General features: G+C 35.5%; 1 protein-coding gene across 2 annotated transcripts in view; it reads left to right on the forward strand.

Moving 5' to 3' along the window:
- The first annotated feature begins 6,948 nt into the window (after positions 1-6,948).
- The window catches only part of LOC120086889 (TATA-binding protein-associated factor BTAF1), a 41,508-nt gene continuing 29,904 nt past the window's right edge, over positions 6,949-18,552 (forward strand). For both annotated transcript variants that reach the window (XR_005484368.1, XM_039043707.1), the window contains exons 1-7: positions 6,949-7,109; positions 7,382-7,534; positions 7,643-7,737; positions 7,896-8,095; positions 8,184-8,238; positions 9,190-9,271; positions 12,041-12,378. Coding sequence is in view for 1 of the 2 variants with exons in the window: in XM_039043707.1 (XP_038899635.1) it covers positions 7,486-7,534; positions 7,643-7,737; positions 7,896-8,095; positions 8,184-8,238; positions 9,190-9,271; positions 12,041-12,378 (819 nt within the window). In the remaining variant the exon portion in view is untranslated. The remainder of the gene's footprint in view (positions 7,110-7,381; positions 7,535-7,642; positions 7,738-7,895; positions 8,096-8,183; positions 8,239-9,189; positions 9,272-12,040; positions 12,379-18,552) is intronic.

Raw genomic sequence — 18,552 nt, forward strand, 5'->3', positions numbered from 1 at the left:
CTAAGTGGTAGGTTTAAGTATGCAATCTGGCCACTCGCATTCATACAAATCAAATGAGCGCCCTCATAGGCAGGAGTTCCCAACTCACTCAGGATTAAGGTCTGTTACCTATGATCATCCTAGTGAAATAAAAGTCTCTGTCATGAACGATGTTATATAATGAGACTAAACATTCCGTGGTCTGGTCTTATACAAACTCTTTTATATAGAGCATCCCCGCTCACATGTTTAATACATGAATGGTCAGGATCAGATCATTTATAGCACTTTATAACACTTGTAACATCTACAAAGCGAGCCACACTTGTAGTGTAAACAAGATAAAGTTTCCCTCCATTATCCATATACTACATACCATTTAGGTTATCACTTAAAGCACGATCTACTTATATGTCATAACATACATGCTCGAGTTACAACGATAATTAGGGATCTTAGTTTGTTGGTTTGTGGTTAATGCAACAAAATATCTCATATATCAAAGACTGTAGTGAAAAAATATCTCATATTATTACATCACATAATGTTTGTTCACACACGTGTTTACAAACTATAGGACCATCGAGATTTAGGGCATCAACCCCAACAATGAGAAGGTGATTCTCAAGATTCCACTGAGGGGATGCAATGAGAAGGATGGAATTATCTGGGACTTGGAACCAATAAGGTGCTTGTCAAGCATGCTTACAAGCTTGCTTCTAATATCGATTTGGCTTCAAAAGCTTTATGTTTCAACATATTCAAGTCCATATCAAAATGGAAGAGGGTTTGGAAGCTTAATGTGGTTACGTGTATGAAACTTAACCTGTGGAAGGTTCTTTATGATACCCTCCCTACTCTTTGTAATATTGTCAATAGAGATGTCCATGGGGCGGGGTGGGGACGGGGAAGCCATCCTCGTCCCTGTCCCTGCCCCCTATACCATTCCTCGTCCCTACAAATTTTCCCGCGGGGATTAAATTCCCCGCCTTTGTTTTTTTTAAAAAAAAAATTATATAGACTTTTCCAATGCAATTTTAATTGAAACAAAAACATTTCTTAGTGCAGACTTCAATAGAATATTATATATTTTTCTATTTTTTTTTTTTAAAAAAAAAAAAAAAACATCCATTCATAAAGTCATCGATTATTCTCATTAAAATTCAAGATAAACTTAAATAATAAAAACATCAATTCATAATCCATCAATAATTCTCATTAAAATTCAACTTAAACTTAAATAATAAAAAATATCCATTCATAATCCATCAATTATTCTCATTAAAATTCAACTTAAATTTAAATAATAAAAACATCCATCCATAATTATTTTAAGAAAAGTTACAACATGACAACAACAACATATTTGTTTAAGACACAACATGACAATAACATAGCCAAACCAAGCCGCTATCAACGAATTTCATCCAACTTTGTAAGGGATGATTCCTGAAAAAAAACACAAATATTGCACATATTAGTATAAATCAATATTAAATTAATAATAATAATAATACACGAACTTATAACTTACATCATTTGGATTTCGATCCTCAAGAACATTTTTTAAAACTTTAGCATCTATAGGAGTATGCTTATCTATTTAAGGCATGTAAAAGGAAAATTAGATCTCAAATTGTAAATAATAAAAGTTTATTAAATAAATTAAATAATAATACTAATTCATACCTTCCGCTCATAACCAATCTTGAGTACACATCAAAGCTTCCAATAAATTTTCATGAATTTGAGAACGATGTGGACCTACATGTCTACCACCAATACTAAATGCAGATTCAGAAGCAACAGTAGTGACGGAAACGACTAGAATATCTTTTGTAATTTGATACAAAACAGGATACTTCACTCCATTCAATTTCCGCCATTGCAAAATGTTAGTCATCTGACCGCGGTAGAAGAGACTCATCCAAATAATGATCCAACTCTGATTTGATATTATCAACATCATTTTTAACATTATTAACAAACTCTCAAACTTGAGATGTCAATCTTTCCTATTAATAAGAGCAGTTGAACTATTACTTCCATCTCGCCTTGAAGTTGAAGAAGTACTAACTGTAGATGTAGAACGTTGAGGTTCTTCTATTGTTCTTGAATTTGAACCATAAAACTTATCAAATCACAACACAAGTCTCTACGCGTTTAATTACAACATTATGATGAGATCCATAGATTTAAGGAAAATAAAACTGGATCAATCTCATCTTAAATCTAGGATCTAATATTGTAGCTATTGCCAATACACTATGAATCACACTCCAATATTTTTTAAACTTAGCAATCATTCTTGATGCCATTACTTGTACCTCCTCAACATGAGAGTTAAGCCACTTAGAAAGTTCCAATCTAATTTCACAAACTTCTTCAAAAAAGACATTGGAGGTTGGAGAACTTGACCCATAAAACAACTCAGTCATCAAGTAAAATGGTTCTAATCTATCACATATCTATTTTTCAAAATTCTAATAAGTATCTGAAGGAAGACAAGTGTATAGTGATTCACATTGTTTTAGACGGGGAAAAACATCTTTGTATTCCAAAGCAGTTTTAAGCATCACAGAGGTTGAATTCCATCTTGTAACACAATCAAGACTTAGTTTTTTAATGCATGAAATTTGTAATTAACGAACTCCTTCTTTAAATTTTTCCTTCCTTTTTGGAGAAAGAGTCCATAAATGAACAGTACCTTTAATCTTCTCTATACCATCAGAAATTACAGCCAAACTATCTTTTACTATCAAATTCAAAATATGTGCACAACAACGAATGTGGAACAAACTTCCATGCAACCACAGTGTCCTTAAATCTAATTTTCTTAATAAAATTTCAACCATTGCATCATTTGTTGAACAATTATTTACTGTTAAAATGGATAATTTGTGATCTATTTTCCAATAAAAAATACACTCTATTAATGCTTTAGAAAGTAACTGTCCAATATGTGGATGTGGCACATGTACAAACCTAGTATAGTAGTATTACATAATAATATGTTAAAATGAAAACTACCAAATGAACAAAAAAATACATAACAACATAAAATATTTAAATTACCTTAAAAGTCTGCTTTGCAGGACCGAAGAATCATCAATAAAATGTGTAGTGATCGTCATGTATCCCTTCTTCTAACTAGACACAGTCCATATGTCCGTAGTAAGAGCAACCCTACTTTTATTGTTTTCCAAAACATTCACTGTTTTAATTATCTTTTCTTCATAAACTTTTATTATATCTCTCCCTGTCATGGTTCTTGAAATCATCTTAAACAATGGTTGAACACCACTAAAAAACTTTCTAAATCCTTTGTGTTCAACCATGTTTATTGGATATTCATGTAAAATTATAGCACAAACAAGATCTCTTCTAGAAGCTTTATAATCAAAGAGGGTCGGATTTAAGACTACTTTTCCTTCATTGGATTTAGTGGGTCTCAAACATGATTGCCTAATATCTCTCTGTCTCCATAAGGGACAAATTTTGAAATGGTCATGTAAATGCTTTATCCCATTTTTAGATTCCCCTCATAACTTTTTTCCACAATAATTACATATTGCTTTCATGGTGTCATTTATTTTTTGTCTTTTATAATGATTCCATACTATTGACGTCAACCTATTACTTTTTAGTACATCCTCATTATCATCGGTATCTAATGTAATAGGCGTAAATTGATCATTACCACTAGAAACACCTTGTTGGGGTTGATTTGCTCGTGTTCATAGATGTTGGAGTTGAACCACTTTGTTCTAACTCATTATTATTCCATAGAGTCATTTTCAAATTTCACCTACAAATAGTTAAATAGTAACAAAACAATCACAAAATCGAACAACTAGTCAATTTCAGACATACAAAAAAATCAAATTCGGATTTCTAACAGATCATATCAGAGATCAAACATACCAAAAATCGTACATACTTTCAGATTTCTAATGATTCATACATACCAAAAATCAAACAAATAACTACAACTCATTTTATCTTCTATACAAATCAGATTAGAGAGTGGATATTCAATTCAGATTTCGGACATACCTTGGAACGAAAAATGTTAGCAGATCTGACAGAAGGACACGGTTATGGGGTGAGGCCGTGAAGGTGAGATGAGAAGTGATAACTCGAGTGACCGAGTCAGTGTCATGGGCCCTTGACGTAAGGCGGTGGTGATTAGTAACTGTGAGGGAGAGGAACTCGAGTCGGCATTGGCGGTGACTGTAAGTGAGGGTAGAGGTCACGTGAGGCGGTGACTGTGAGGAGAGGGACTCGCGAGAGGGAGAGAGAGGGACTCGGCGACGTGAGGGAGTGCCAGAGTGGTGAGTATTCTTCAGTCCAGTCGTGAGTCTTGTGAATGTGAAAAGGTGAGGTGAAGGCGATTGAAGTGAGGCGTGAGGGACTAGACTACGGAGTGATGTGAGGCAGAGGCGCACTGAGCAGAGGGAAAGGGAATTCATTTTCGGTTAGGGTTTTATAATATATACATACATACATACATATATATATAATCGGGGCGGGGCCGGGGAATATATTTCCCGTCCCCGACCCCAAAAAGTAAATGGGGAAAAAATTCCCCATTCCCCATGTATTCAGGGGTCCCCGCGGGTTAAATGAACATCTCTAATTGTCAATAAACAGATTCCGGCTAACCCTATGTGTCTTTTTTGCAGGAAGTTTGTGGAGATGGCTACCCAGGTGTAAGTTTAGTAAATGTATTTAACTTCCTCTCTTCCCTTTTCTAAGCGATTTATAGGTTTCTTTCAGAGGTTCTTAAAACATGGTCAATTGTTGGGACTGTATACGGGATTATCTTCAAGGCTCAAATAGGGAAGCAGTGGCTATTTTCCACTAGGACGTGCAGAATTGCCGCAATCTTATTAAATTGAGTGGTTTCATTTCTAATGCTGGTTTTTTCATCCACAAGATTTGTGTACATGCTAAAGAGTTCGTTACCGAGACAACGGAGGTAGCTTCTTAGTGTAGACTGGAGAGCCTGTTGAGTCAAGCTTCGTGGACCCTGCCCTTGGATGGATTTTGGAAGCTGAATTCTAATGCGTCTTGGTGTGATCGTGAGGGGGCGATGGGGATCAATTGGATCATGCATAACTCTAATGAATCTTTAGTCTATGTTGGGTGTGAGAAAGTCAATTTGGGTCGGGCTATAAAAAATCAAGAGGCTTTTGTTGTGATTAGGGGCCTGTATAAGACGATGCTTCAATTTCGCGATGGTGCGTCTCTTCCTCTTTTCGTGGAGTTAGACTGTGTGGATTTTGTTTATGCCCTCAATCTTGAGGGCTCTGATTTGTCTGGGTTGGGTGATCTGGTAGGGGAGATTGTTCCCTTGGTTGAGGCGATTCAGGTTGTTTCTTTTGCTTGGTGTCCTAGATTGGCGAATGGGGCTGCCCATCGTCTGACTCATGAGGTTCTAAATTATGGTAATTTTGGGACTACTTTGGTATATTATTCTTCTTCTTTCTCTGAAGAAAAGAATGAGGGTTTTGTTGGTCTGCTTGATTGGTTCTCCTCTGCTATGGGCGATGAGTGTTTTGTGAACTTTGATAAGTTGTTTTATATGATATTATTTTTCAAGAAAGAAAAAAATACATACAAAAAAAAAAAAAATACATACAATCAACTTAGGTTAAATAAGTTTTGGATTTAAAATGTAGAAACACTGAAAAGTGTTGCAATTGCAATCCTCTATTCAAAAATGAAAACTTCAAAATAATGTCTAGGTTTGAAAGTTCTACACAAACATGTTTATATTATAACTATTGTAAAATGTGAACCTATTATTAAAAGTTTTAATAAAAAATTTTGATATTTGAAAGGTTAAGCAAGTTTTGGAAATAAAAAAAAGTAAAACCATCAAGAAGTGTTACAATTGCAGCCATCTATTAAAAATGAAAAATTCAAAATAATAATTGTCTGCATGTATTCTAGATTTGAAAGTTTTACACATGTACATGTTATAACCATTGTAAAATGTGAACCTACTATTAAAATTTTTTAATGGGGCACTTTGGGCGTTAAATTGAGTTACGAAGTATGAAGTTAATATATTGGAGTTAGGAAGCTAGTTTGAGGTGCATAGTTGTAAGGTGAAATTTCTTGAAAAGTGTGCAAAATATAGAATTAAGGAAAGATGAACTTTCTCGATAGAGTACAAGCTTCAATAGTAAACTATTGAAGTCGAGTTATATAACACCCACTTGCGAAGTTGATGGGTCAAACACCCTTAAAAGATCAACGATCAAATTGAAAACACACTCAAACACTAAACTACGAGTCTACAACGTACATTTAGCTTTTAAAACCATTCGACACGCGCACACTCACCGTTATAACGCATCACCTTTTAAGTCCTATACTTAAGTTAGCAAATTTATGTCATGTATGATAACCATTCGATTTGTTTGTTTTCTAAATCTGTGTTTGTTTTCACATAATTATTTACTCGATTTTCATGTTTCATAAAAGAAACATTTGAATTTATAGTTAAATTCAAAAAATAATATCAAATTTATAAAAACTATACTCACTATTGTAATCTAAGCACCTTCACAATCCAATAGAAGACTGCCACGCTAACATGAATATAGATTAACTATCAAATGCATACATTGTTGATTCAAATGCCTAACATTTTAACCCATGTACCTCAAGTTTTTTTTTTTTTTTTATAATATAATAGAGGGTGGAGATTCAAAACACATACCTCTTGGTATCTAACACACTCAATGAACTATACTTGTTTTGGTTATCAAAGTTTGATGAACTAAAAAGATGAACAAGAAAAATAAAATGAAAAAACAACGAAGAGATTATAAGAAAATATGAAATATATCGTTACGCTAACATTAATGTAACTCAACTAACCTAAATTCGTATTATGGATTTTTTATTCTCACCTCAAAATGTTGTTAAAAAAAAAAAACAGATATCACGAGAAAATGTTCAAAATATATAAAATGCAACTCATGCAAGAACGAGCGAGGGAAGAAGGGTTTTCGTCGTCGGTTATCGACTGAGCACCATTCACCAAGTTGGAGAACGAAGAAACATTCAAGGACATTTTGTTCAATCCCATTTCATATCTCTTCATCTCTTTCAAGGTAACCCTAATCACCCTTAACTCCTTCGCTCTACCATCTCAAATCCTTCAATATTTCCAACATTTCGTAGATCTTAGGGGCTTAGAACTCGAATTCGTTAAAGGGTAATCGAAATCTCCAATTTCTTGACGAAATGTCATTAGCCCAGAAGCAATTCGTCCTCAGACATTTGATTGCTCGCTTATAATTGAAGTGTTTCCTATCTGATTGGTTTTTTGAAGTCTCAATTCTCTCATGGATGTTTAGCTTTTTGTTCTTTTCATGGAGTGTAGGCGTTAGCGGAGTGAACGGGACTTGATGGTGTCGTGCGGTTGCGACACAAATATTATTAATTGTTCTTAGGAGAAGTCCAGCGGCGTGCTAGGAATGTTTTATCATGGCACAGCAGTCGTCCCGACTTCATCGTCTTCTAACTCTCTTGGATAGTATCCTTCTTTTTTCTGATATTCTTGTAATGGAACTGTATGCTAATTGTTATATCTCCATTAAACTTCACATTTGAGTTGGGTTTTTTCTTAACGGAATCCTAATAGCTGGTTCAACACAAGCAACGAGATTTACTGCAGCTCGTCAGTTGGGGGAAATTGCAAAATCCCATCCTCAGGACTTGACATCTCTTTTGAAAAAGGTCATAAATTTTGGAGGTTTCATTTCACTTTTGTATATTTACGTTATTATTGTTTTTTATTTGGGTTGCTTACTTTTTATTTCCGTTTGAAGAATCGGGGGCAATGGAATTTGTTTATTACGTTGAATCCATCTTTAACCGTAACTTTATGTTAACAGGTATCTCAGTATTTACGTAGTAAGAATTGGGATACACGGGTTGCGGCTGCACATGCTATTGGGGCTATTGCACAGAATGTTAAGCACACATCTGTGTCTGAGCTCATCGACTGCGTTGGATTAAAGATTTCTGAGGCTGGCTTGTCTGGTAGTATCGAGGATGTCCTGGCAATGCCTGATGTTCAGTCTGCGTTTAGAAGGTTTTTCTTTATTTTCAGAGTTTCTAATTTATGCAGATGCATCATGTCAGTAGTTTAGTTGCTGAATGCTGCATTTTCTCCACAACAGTTTTGATATGAATAATGTGCTTGAATTTGGCGCCTTGGTGGCATCTGGAGGACAGGTAATCCATCTATGTTAGTAGCTTATTTTGTGCAAATATATATTTCTATTTTTCTTTTAGAAGCTAGAGAGTTACAAAAGAGTATCCCCACCAATATCCTTTCTTTGTTAAACAAGCTCCCGACTCTTAACTTTAACATGATCTAAACTACCCCTTAAATCTTCTGCTTATTTATTTCTGCTCTGTCTATTTCTATTTATAACTTGTTGGTTTCAGCATCCCAGTTACTATCTTATATATCTTTATATGAGTTGCTATTTCTGTTGATCCTTGGAGCTGTACTAGGATATGGTTATTTCATTTTTTATTCATTTTCCCCACAATATATAAAAATAAATACTTGAAGATAGAGATTTTTCATTGATTAGCCTGATCATCCTATAAGTTGTAAAGTATTATGTGAGACCTCCCATTATACATATGTGCGAAAGGAAAGGAAAAAATGTGAATTCATCGTCGCCAGTTGGTTAGTAGCTTAGTTTAATGGAGCATAAAAAGTTGTGGTATGGTTGTGTGGAGTCTGGAAGGGGTTTATGTAGGGTATTTGTGAAGGAGAAAATGGAGTGTAGAAATGGGTGGTGAGGCTGGTTTGAGATTCCCCTTAACCTTTTGAATGAGTGGAAGTTATCTTTGTTTTTCGTATTTTCTTTAATTGTTATCTTAACGTTGTTTGGCCTGTAAGGACTTGGTAAATTTTTCATTTTGAAAAGATATTGCAACATGGATCGTTTTCTCTCATTTTCGTATTTCTGTTGGATTTTTCTGAGTGCAAGAAGAAGATACCTAAAATATTTTCTGTATATATTTTATCAATAAAAACCTAATTGTGCAAATAAATTAAAAGTTGAAAGTTTTGCAAATTTAAATTTCTAAATAATGTGTTTTAATGAAGCAGGAATGACTCACGATTTTGATGGGTCTATCGATTAATTTTAAAGTATAACCTTGCAGGAGTTTGATGTCACCAGTGAAAACATCAAGAGCCCAAAGGAGCGTTTGGCTCGTCAAAAACAAAATCTTCGTCGTCGTTTAGGTTAGCATACACACATGCATGTATTTGAAAATGATATAAGATATTGAAGTAAGCATTGTATGCAATCTGTATTATAATATATTTATAGATTTGTCTCATTTATTTACTATATTTCTGACAATTGCAGTTAGTTTTTGGTCTGACTACTTGTCCTCAGAAAGAATTGGGGTTAGTTTGAGCCTATTTTGTTGTAGATAAGAAGCTTATTATTTTCCTTAAGGGACATGTTTAGTCTCCCATCCCACATTTATCGAACTAAAAAGAGAAAAAGGAAAAAAGTAAGCATTGTGTGCAATATGTCCGGCTTGTTGTAGAAAGTGTGGCACCGTGGTTGAGGAGGTGCTCTTGAATCCCTAATTTCGGGATAAAGGAAGAGTTTTTGGTAGTCTTTTTCCCCTGCAATGTCGTGGGAGATTTGACTTGAGAGAGATAACTGAATTTTTAGGGAGGTTGAGAGATCTTGGAGGAGGCTTTGAGAGATTGTGATGGAGTGAAATAATGTTGCCCAAAAAATGAAAACCTTTAAAATAAAAAGTCCATAGTCTAGTTTAAGTGTACACTGTCAACAGGTAGTAATTGAATAATGTTCTGAGTATCGTGTCCAAAAGGAACGAATATAACAAAATTCTCTAGTAAAGCAAAGATTTTCCTTAAGAAAGCAATTTAGTAACTGGCATGAAAATAATTTTGTAAGGGTGTTTGTGTTTTGGATGAAAAAATAATGACAATGAAGAGGGGTTCAAATATAATTATGCTCGTTAGAAATGAGATGTAGCCTATCATGCAATTGTAACTTTGACACAAATCGAAGGTGAATCAGATTCAACACTTATTTGACCTTCTATGAAGTATCTTTAGGAGCCTAAACTTTTAAACTTATATTTCCATGGCCAGTGTGAACTTGGCTAATTAAAACACAATTTAATGATTCAAAAGGTTTTATCTTTATGTCTAGGGTAAAAACCAAGTCCTATTTCTAAGCTCTTTTCCTAGGTTGCTTTTATGAGAACCAAGTTTTAATTTAATTCTCTCAGTGTTGGCTTCCCTTTTTACAGCCTCTAAGGGCTAGGATTTCTTCATGACTCAATGGGTCAGCAAACCGTCGTTCATTTAGGCTGACATAGTGGCAATCTTTCTAAAAATAAGCAGATCCACGCACATTGTAGAATTTTTGCACTGCTGGACAAGATTACAATTTCATTGCAATTATGCTGATTTCTGCCTATTTCTACATAAAACCATAAAAGCACAAGGATTAACACCAATTTCTACAATTAAGGACATTCTAACATGCTCAAATGATATTTGCTTAACTTAACTAAAATTTGCTAATAATTAAAGGCAAAAGCATGTGAAAATTCATTAATAACTTAGGTTTAGTAGCTTGATAAGCCCCAAAATGAGACTTATCAAGTTGCTAGGTATAACACATCCTTATTGACATCAATAATTACAAAATAGAGGAGATAGTTTTGTAGTTATAAAAATTCAATGTGTCAAAAGGGTTGATAGGCTATAATAACAAAAGGGAGGGGATAGTTTACTCCAAGTTAAAGCAAGAAAAGATATAGAATGAATAAAAGTTCAAATTCTTTGTTGCATGTCTGTAAATGTAGAAACATTTTTCTCAGCCATAGATCCCAAAAAAACACTGCTGAAGTTTCGCCATAGGATCTTGTTCTCCTTCTTAAACAGATGAGGGACATGTCGAGGAGGGTGAATATTTCACCAGGTCTTGTAAAACACCAAGCAAAGGCAGCTTGTAAGAAAGCCCAGAATGTTATGGCAAAGGTACATTGGCTGAACAATTGAATCTGAATCTCTTGATTGTTCATACATAAGTGGCAGAAGCTTGGAGAAATAGTAATCCATGGGGATTTTTCAAAAGTGATGATGTATGAGATTACCCCTTCCATAATATTTATAGAAATGGGATTTTACTAAATTGCCGGTAGGGCCTGCCCTCAAATACAATTTCTTTATCATTATAAGTGGGGAAGCCAAGGAGCAAGATTAAATAAAATGGTTTGGATTTTGGAGGCTTTGTAAGGTTTTGATAGATGTCTCTTGTTAAAAAATGCAACTTTCAGTGTAACGAAGATCAATCAGCATTTTTGAACAAATTTGTAAGCAAATGTTTAAAATAATGAAAACTGGGATGTCCTAGATGTAGATGCCAAAGCCTGATTTGTTCACAAATTGGAAAGAGAAATGATACTACTGAGACCCTATGTTATTTTATTAGTAAAAGAACCTTCATCTAAGTAATAGTTACCATCAAGCATCCTAGTACTCCCAATTTCTTTCCTAAGCTCTGATGGTGAAGGATATACAGAGATTCAAAGGTGACATGACGAATAGAATCCCGACAAAGTTTACAGGTGGATATGAGGTTTCAGGCTAATTTAGGAATATCAAGAATAGATTGCAAAAGAAAGGTGTGTTAGTCAATTTAATAGTTCATTTTCCTGTCATAGAGGAGAAACTACTATTCGCATTTCTACTTTTAATTTTTTAATAACATTTTCTTTATTTTCATAAAGATAGAATACGGATTAAATAGATGAGATGAATTGGTTATGTGATAAGTGGCTCTAGAATCAATGATCCACAAAGATGAATTGTTACATGCTTTAAACATTTTTGAATTTTGTACCTTCACATCTTCTTCCACCACTTGTATTTTGTTTCCATATCAGCATTTGTTTTTCTAGGTACAAATCATTTATTATGTTTTCTTGGCAAATCATCTCTGTCCCTTTTGCACAGGTTTGGATGTGTATGAGCAGTTCATGGATGTCAATGACATGATAAGAGATGAGGACCTTATTTTGGACAAAGTTAACATGCATGGTAATGGTGGAGACAAGCAGATGTTTCCATCGAAATCAATACACAATATCCAACAGTTTGTTGCTAATATGGTCCCGTATATTGTATCCAAAAGGCCTAGTGCTCGGGAAATGAACCTTCTGAAACGAAAAGCGAAAATAAACTCCAAGGACCAAACAAAACACTGGTCTGAGGAAGGAGAGACAGATGTAGCAGGCACTCAACTAGTGGAAACACCCAGGGGCTCAGGTCCAGACTTATTTAGTTCACAAAAGGTACTATCCTTCTAGTTCTATCATCTCTTTGAATGGCTACCTAATCTGGTGGACAAATACTTTTGTCTTTTTTGGTTCTATGAGGCTTCTCGTATTTTTCTTGGTATTTTTTCTTTGTGTCAAATGCATGTATCGGTATTCTTTGATCTCTATGCTTATTCTGGTGTCTGGATGTGGTTATGTAATTTGTTGGAGTCATTACTATTACAAGAGGATGTTGGACTGTAGTTAGAGATGTCAATTTAACTCGTTGGGAACCGCCCCAAACGAGGAGGGTAATCCTCGATTACATGGTGAATGGGGGAGGGAGCAAGAAGAGATTTCTCCCCGTTGGCTAAACAGGGATGGGGACCCATCCTCGACCCTGACACCACCTTGATCCCCCATCCCCATAACAAAGTACTTTTGTGCTTTTAAGACCGGATGTTTTAATATTTAAGTTGATAGACTTTTTTTACTTAAATTTTTTTGTGATATTTGTGTTGAAAACTATGTTGTATATTTAAAATTTAAGTTTTAGAAATTATGGGCATTGAACATTAATTATATTTTTGTACATGAAATATTATTGTTTTATTAGGAGTTTTATATTCTTTAAATGTAAATTGTATTGGAAATGATCTATTTAAACATATATTCGTGAGTGTCTGAGCTAACTTATGTGCACCTTGACCAATTTCACGGGACAACCCGTCTAACCCTACAACATTTGGGTTTCAAGGAAACTCGGAAATTAATTCTTAGGTAGGTGGCCACCATGGATTGAATCATTGGTGGCTTAGAGCTGTCTCTTATACACATCTAGATGTGTATAAGAGACAGGTTGGGTTGAACATCTCTTATTGTGGTGGATCTTTTACTTGCAATAATATTCTTAAATAAGTGAATCTCTTGTAGATATTTTCCAAAGAGCGGTTGGACACACATAAAGTGTAAAAAAATTCCTTAACCTTGCATTATCTTGGTTTGTACTCTTGTTGGTGAAAGCTCCTTGGAAGACTATAACCACCTCTTTGTTGTGCAAAATTATCTGGCCTTGAGTAGGTTCAGATCCTAATGGAATAAGAAGTGAATTTTAGGGTTCAAATTGCTCCTTTGCACTTTGTTTCAGTTGTAGTCCTTTGCGTTGAAGCTACTCTCTTTAGGATTATATCCTTTTAAGGATGGTCATTGATGCATCTGTTTGGTTTTTCTTCTTCCAGTGTCCTGCCCTCTTTGTTTGGTTGTCTGCATAGTCTTGCAGCCTATCTTTTTGTGTGTTTTTTCTCAAACTTAGTTGGCGTTCAAATTTTTCTGTTAAAGCTTTGGTTTGATAGAGTTCAATAGTCTCTACAACATAAGCCTCTTCATTAGGTTGCTCGTTTTGTTTCAGAATATGTTCAAACATGTTCACGTTGAATCTGGATTGATTTTATTTCTCCTGCTTAGTCATTTTCTCATTTTCTTTTCTTTGTATACGTTTTGGTAATAATGGTTATTCTTTTTGTTTCCATGTACTTTGAGCATTAGCCTCTTTTCTGATCATCTTCTTCTTCTTTTATGAGTCTCACTCTCAATTAACTCGGAAGAAAGCTACAACAAAACCATTCGAGGCTGGGGTTTTATTCCATAAAAGCCGAAAACTAGTTTTCTGATCTCCTGTTATTTGTCTCTTTTCAATGAACTTCTAGGTCTTTATTAAGGATTCACGTTCCTTCCCTATTGTAATGAAAAAAAAAATGTATTTCAGATAGGAAAAGGTAGGTTGTTCATAGTATTTTAATGGAAACCAAGTATCAATCTGCCTTTGTGTAGTGGGTAGACAAATTCTTGATGCATTGTTGATAGCTATTGAGGTGGTGGAGGAATGTGCCAACAAGAAGAAGGGCATTTTGGTAACGCTTGACATGGAGAAGATATTTGACAAAGTTAGATTGGAAATTTCTTCATTTAATCTTTATTGTGGAGGGTTTTGGAACAACATGGAGGAAGGGATTTTTTTTTTTTTTTTTGGGAGCAAAAGAGAACAACTTAAGGGTAAGGGGTTGAGAAGACCCCTCCCCAAAGCACTAGTTAAGAAGAGCCTTCTAATTATTATGAATCATCGAGAGGCTATAATTATAAAAGAATTTGGTATGGTTAGTGCACCACCAAGAGGCCATGTGTTGAATAACAGTCCAAAAAGAATCAAAAGAAGCATACTTATCTTCAAAAACTCTACGATTTCTTTCCTTTCAGAGACACCACAAAAGTGACCGAGAAGCACATCTCCAAAGAACTTTCCCTTTACCCATGAAGGCAGCACAGTCAAGCCCATCAACTTTGTTTGGGAGGCAGCACTCCAAGCCAAAAGTTCTAAACAAAAGAGTCCACCCCTTAGTAGCAAAATCACAAAGGAGAAATAAGTGATCAAGAGATTCCTCGTCTTTCAAACAAAGGCAGCAGATAGAAGGGCCCATGTTAAATTTCCTTTGAAGCTTATCATGAGTATTTAAGCCTCTATAAGCAAGGGACCAAAGGAAGAATTTGACTTTTTTTTTTGGGGGGGGGGGAAGGCATTTAAGCTTCCAAACAAGATTCACCAAAGGGAAGATGGGGGAGGAGGTTCTTTTGGTGATGTTCACAGAGGTAGATGTGGTAGTAAACTTCCCCGAGGAGTCAAGCTTCCACTTGAGGCAATCACGAACACCTTGAGGTGCCAGGAGTTTAAAACTTCCAAAACAGCCACCATATCACCCAATTCTCTATCAAACACATTTCTTCTAAGGCCTAGATTCCAAGATTGACGGGAAGCACACCAGCAGTCCGCAATCAACAACATCTTTTTTTAAGGATAAAGTAAAGATATTGGGGAATTTTTGCACAAGGGGTTGAGGATCACACCAACTGTCCACCCAAAATCTGATCGCTTTCCCATCACCTACAATAAACTCAAAAAACTGGTCTTACTGAACTTTTTCATCATTATCCATGGTTGTCTTAGAGGAAAGATACATGCCTCGAGGGGCCATCGAGAAGGTGATCCCATCTAAACCTTCTTGTTTGTCGTTGTCATGGTTTTTTGTAGAATGATGATTAAAGCAAGTTTGAATAATATTAATAGAGGCATTGAGATTGGAAAGGATTCATTATGGATTCACCACGTTCAATTGGTTGATGACACCATTCTTTTTTCATCCATGGATTTTTTGGTACTTGAAAACCCTTTCGGCCTTTTTGAATTGGGAGGGCCTCCATTTGGAATATAAATCACCATAAATCAGAAATCATTGGGATAAACATAGATCAAATGGAGGTTGTTGACTTGGTATCCAAAAAGCTTGATTGTATACAAGGGCAATGCCCTTGCATCTACCTTGGTCTTGCACTATACGATAAACCTAGATCTACATCCTTTTAGACTCCAATTGTTGGGAAAATTGAAAGAAGGCTCCACCCATAGATACACTCACACATATCAAAGATCATGGCCTTACTTTTTACAAGCCACATTATCGAACCTTCTCACATGTTTTTGTTACCTCCTCAAGATCCCTTTGAAGGTTGCATTGAGTGTTGAAAGATTATATCAAAAGTTCCTTTGGGGACGATTCTAACTAAACCAGAGCACACCTTGTGCGATGGGATAAGATCAACTAATCTATCACTCATGGAGGCTTCGGGTTACAGGGCTTGGTTGAAAAGAACAAACCTCTATTAGTTAAGTGGGTATAGTGATACTATTAGGAAGATAGTGCCCTATGGCGTCAAGTGATTGATGCAAGGTATGGAAAACCCTATGGAATTTGTGGCCAAATGACAGATTTCCCGCTTATACGAGGGGGCTTTGGAGAACTGGGGCTAATACATCATTTTGGCATGGATCCTTGGTTGAAAGAAGAGACCTTAGCCTTTTTTTTTCCTTTTCTTTTTTGTCTGTGCACATCTCCATATAGGGCACATGGAATGAACAACATGGAGGGTGGAATCTTGGATTGAGAAAAATCCTCACGGATGATGGAATAGACGAATGGGATTGGCTCATGAAGATTAATAATTTCATAATGTTCAATTAACACATTCCAGGCACCAATGGGCGTGGAAACTGGGCACACAAAAGTTTCTTTCTCTACAAAGTCACTGCTGCTTGATCTTGACGATAATGTATCAGCAACTCTGCACCCATATCAAGAAGCGATATGGACAGGTTTTAACCCAAGAAAAGTTCATCATTTTTCTTTGGAAGCTTAGCCACAACACTGTCAATACTTTTGACAAAATTCAGTGCTGCTTACCTTACATGGCATTTTCTCCTCATTGCCACAATTTTTAAAACAACCAATGAGACCAAGAGTCGTTTGTTCATCACCTGTATATGCAGTCAGATTTTGGATGGAGATAACTACTGTGTTCAGTGGTTCACAACTTTACCTAATGGCCACAGTAGCCTTCTTATTTACGTTCTCAATGGACATCTGTTTTCTGCTGGGAAGAAGGATCTTTTGATGGATCTTATTCGGACTTTTTTGGTAGACAACTGGAAAAAACGTAACAGCTGCCTCTTTAAAGAAAAAGAAAGTTCTATTGATAGTTATTTTGATCAAATTATATTCCTGATGTCTTAGTTTAAATGCACATCTTTTTATAGCCGTTATAGTCTGTATCTCTACACTTTTGAACTACTAGAGAAATCTTTTGTAACCACTTTGGTTTGGGCTTGCCCTTCCTTTATGAATTTCATACATCAATGAAATGTTTTCATGAAAATGGGATATTTTAGGGGATGGTTGATGTGAATGAATCTTTATAGCCCTTATAGAAGAATGTCGTGTTTTTGCACAGATTTCGATTTTGCTTTTGGAAAAATCTAAGAAAAATTCTTCAAGACTTCGACCACCTCAAGCTCTCAATGCCTCTGTTATTTCATTGCCTAATTTAAAGCACAAGTTCATCAAGGAGGTGCCTAGGCACTCAAATTCAGAGCACCATTTGCTTAAAGACGAATTGGATGATGATTCTTCAGTAAGTATATGCAGTTAAGAACCTGATATCTTGGCTTTGAACTCTGTTCCAGAAGAGGTGGATGATTTCAATGAAGAAGATATTGCTAGGCTATATCAAAACTCGTATGGGAAAAAGTCTATTAAGTCTCAATCATGCTAGTTGTCTCTGATTGACCCATCTCTAATTCTTTCTAAATTCTCATCCTTAATTAAGGATTGTGGTTTGAAGTTTGGAAAAGCCACTCATAATTCTAAGTAGCAATGTTGACTGTTTTGCTTTGAGAAGTGATGAAAAGTATCGATTGGATTATTAGAGACCTGGTGATAGATCAAGACAGATTGCTCTAAAAAGCTGTCTCTAAAATCAACATCTTCTAGTTGTCTTTACCCAAGAATCAAAGACAGAGGATGTGGTTTATTTTCTCATCAAAACTATTTGGCTTTCAAAGGAGGGTGGATGGTCTATTGTTGATTGTTGATTTTTTTGTTAATTTAGAAGGCTTTGTTTAGTTTTGTGGGATGAGAGCAAGCTTTTAAAGTTGAAGCACTTTTTGGGAAAACCTCAAAGTCTTTTTATGGATGGAATAAGGGTAGAAAATGCTCAACGTAATGATTGTAAATGAGCTTGAGCATTTTCTATGAAAAATGGGACGTGATGTAAAAATACTTAGAGACATGATTTTGCGTAATCGTGTCATATTTTCTTTTGTTTATCACTCTCCATTTTCTTCTATTTTGTTTCCCTTCTGTGTAGAAGCTATCTGAGTGAAAATACGTGATGTAAAAATACTTAGAGACATGATTTTGCGTAATCGTGTCATATTTTCTTTTGTTTATCACTCTCCATTTTCTTCTATTTTGTTCCCCTTCTGTATAGAAGCTATCTGAGTGAAAATAAAAGAGACATCTGGCTTGTATGACATAAAAGATATGTTATTGGAAGAAAGGCTTTTTTCCCAAGGCTGGTAGACTATCTCTAGTCAGATCAGTGCTGAGTCGCATTCTTGTTTACTACTTTTCCCTGTTTCAGGTTCCCAGTTCAATTTGCAAAAGCCTTGAGAAGTACATGAAAAGCTTTCATTGGAATGGGGTGGATGAAGGAAAGGGGTGGTGAAGGAGATCAAAAGCACACTCCGAAATCCTTGGAAAGATATTTCTTTTGAGCTTCCCTCTTTTTCTCTTTTGGTCTGTTGCATTGCGGGGGATGGTAAGG

Source organism: Benincasa hispida, chromosome 1 (assembly GCF_009727055.1).
Source record: "Benincasa hispida cultivar B227 chromosome 1, ASM972705v1, whole genome shotgun sequence".
In the NCBI taxonomy this organism is placed as follows: domain Eukaryota; kingdom Viridiplantae; phylum Streptophyta; class Magnoliopsida; order Cucurbitales; family Cucurbitaceae; genus Benincasa; species Benincasa hispida.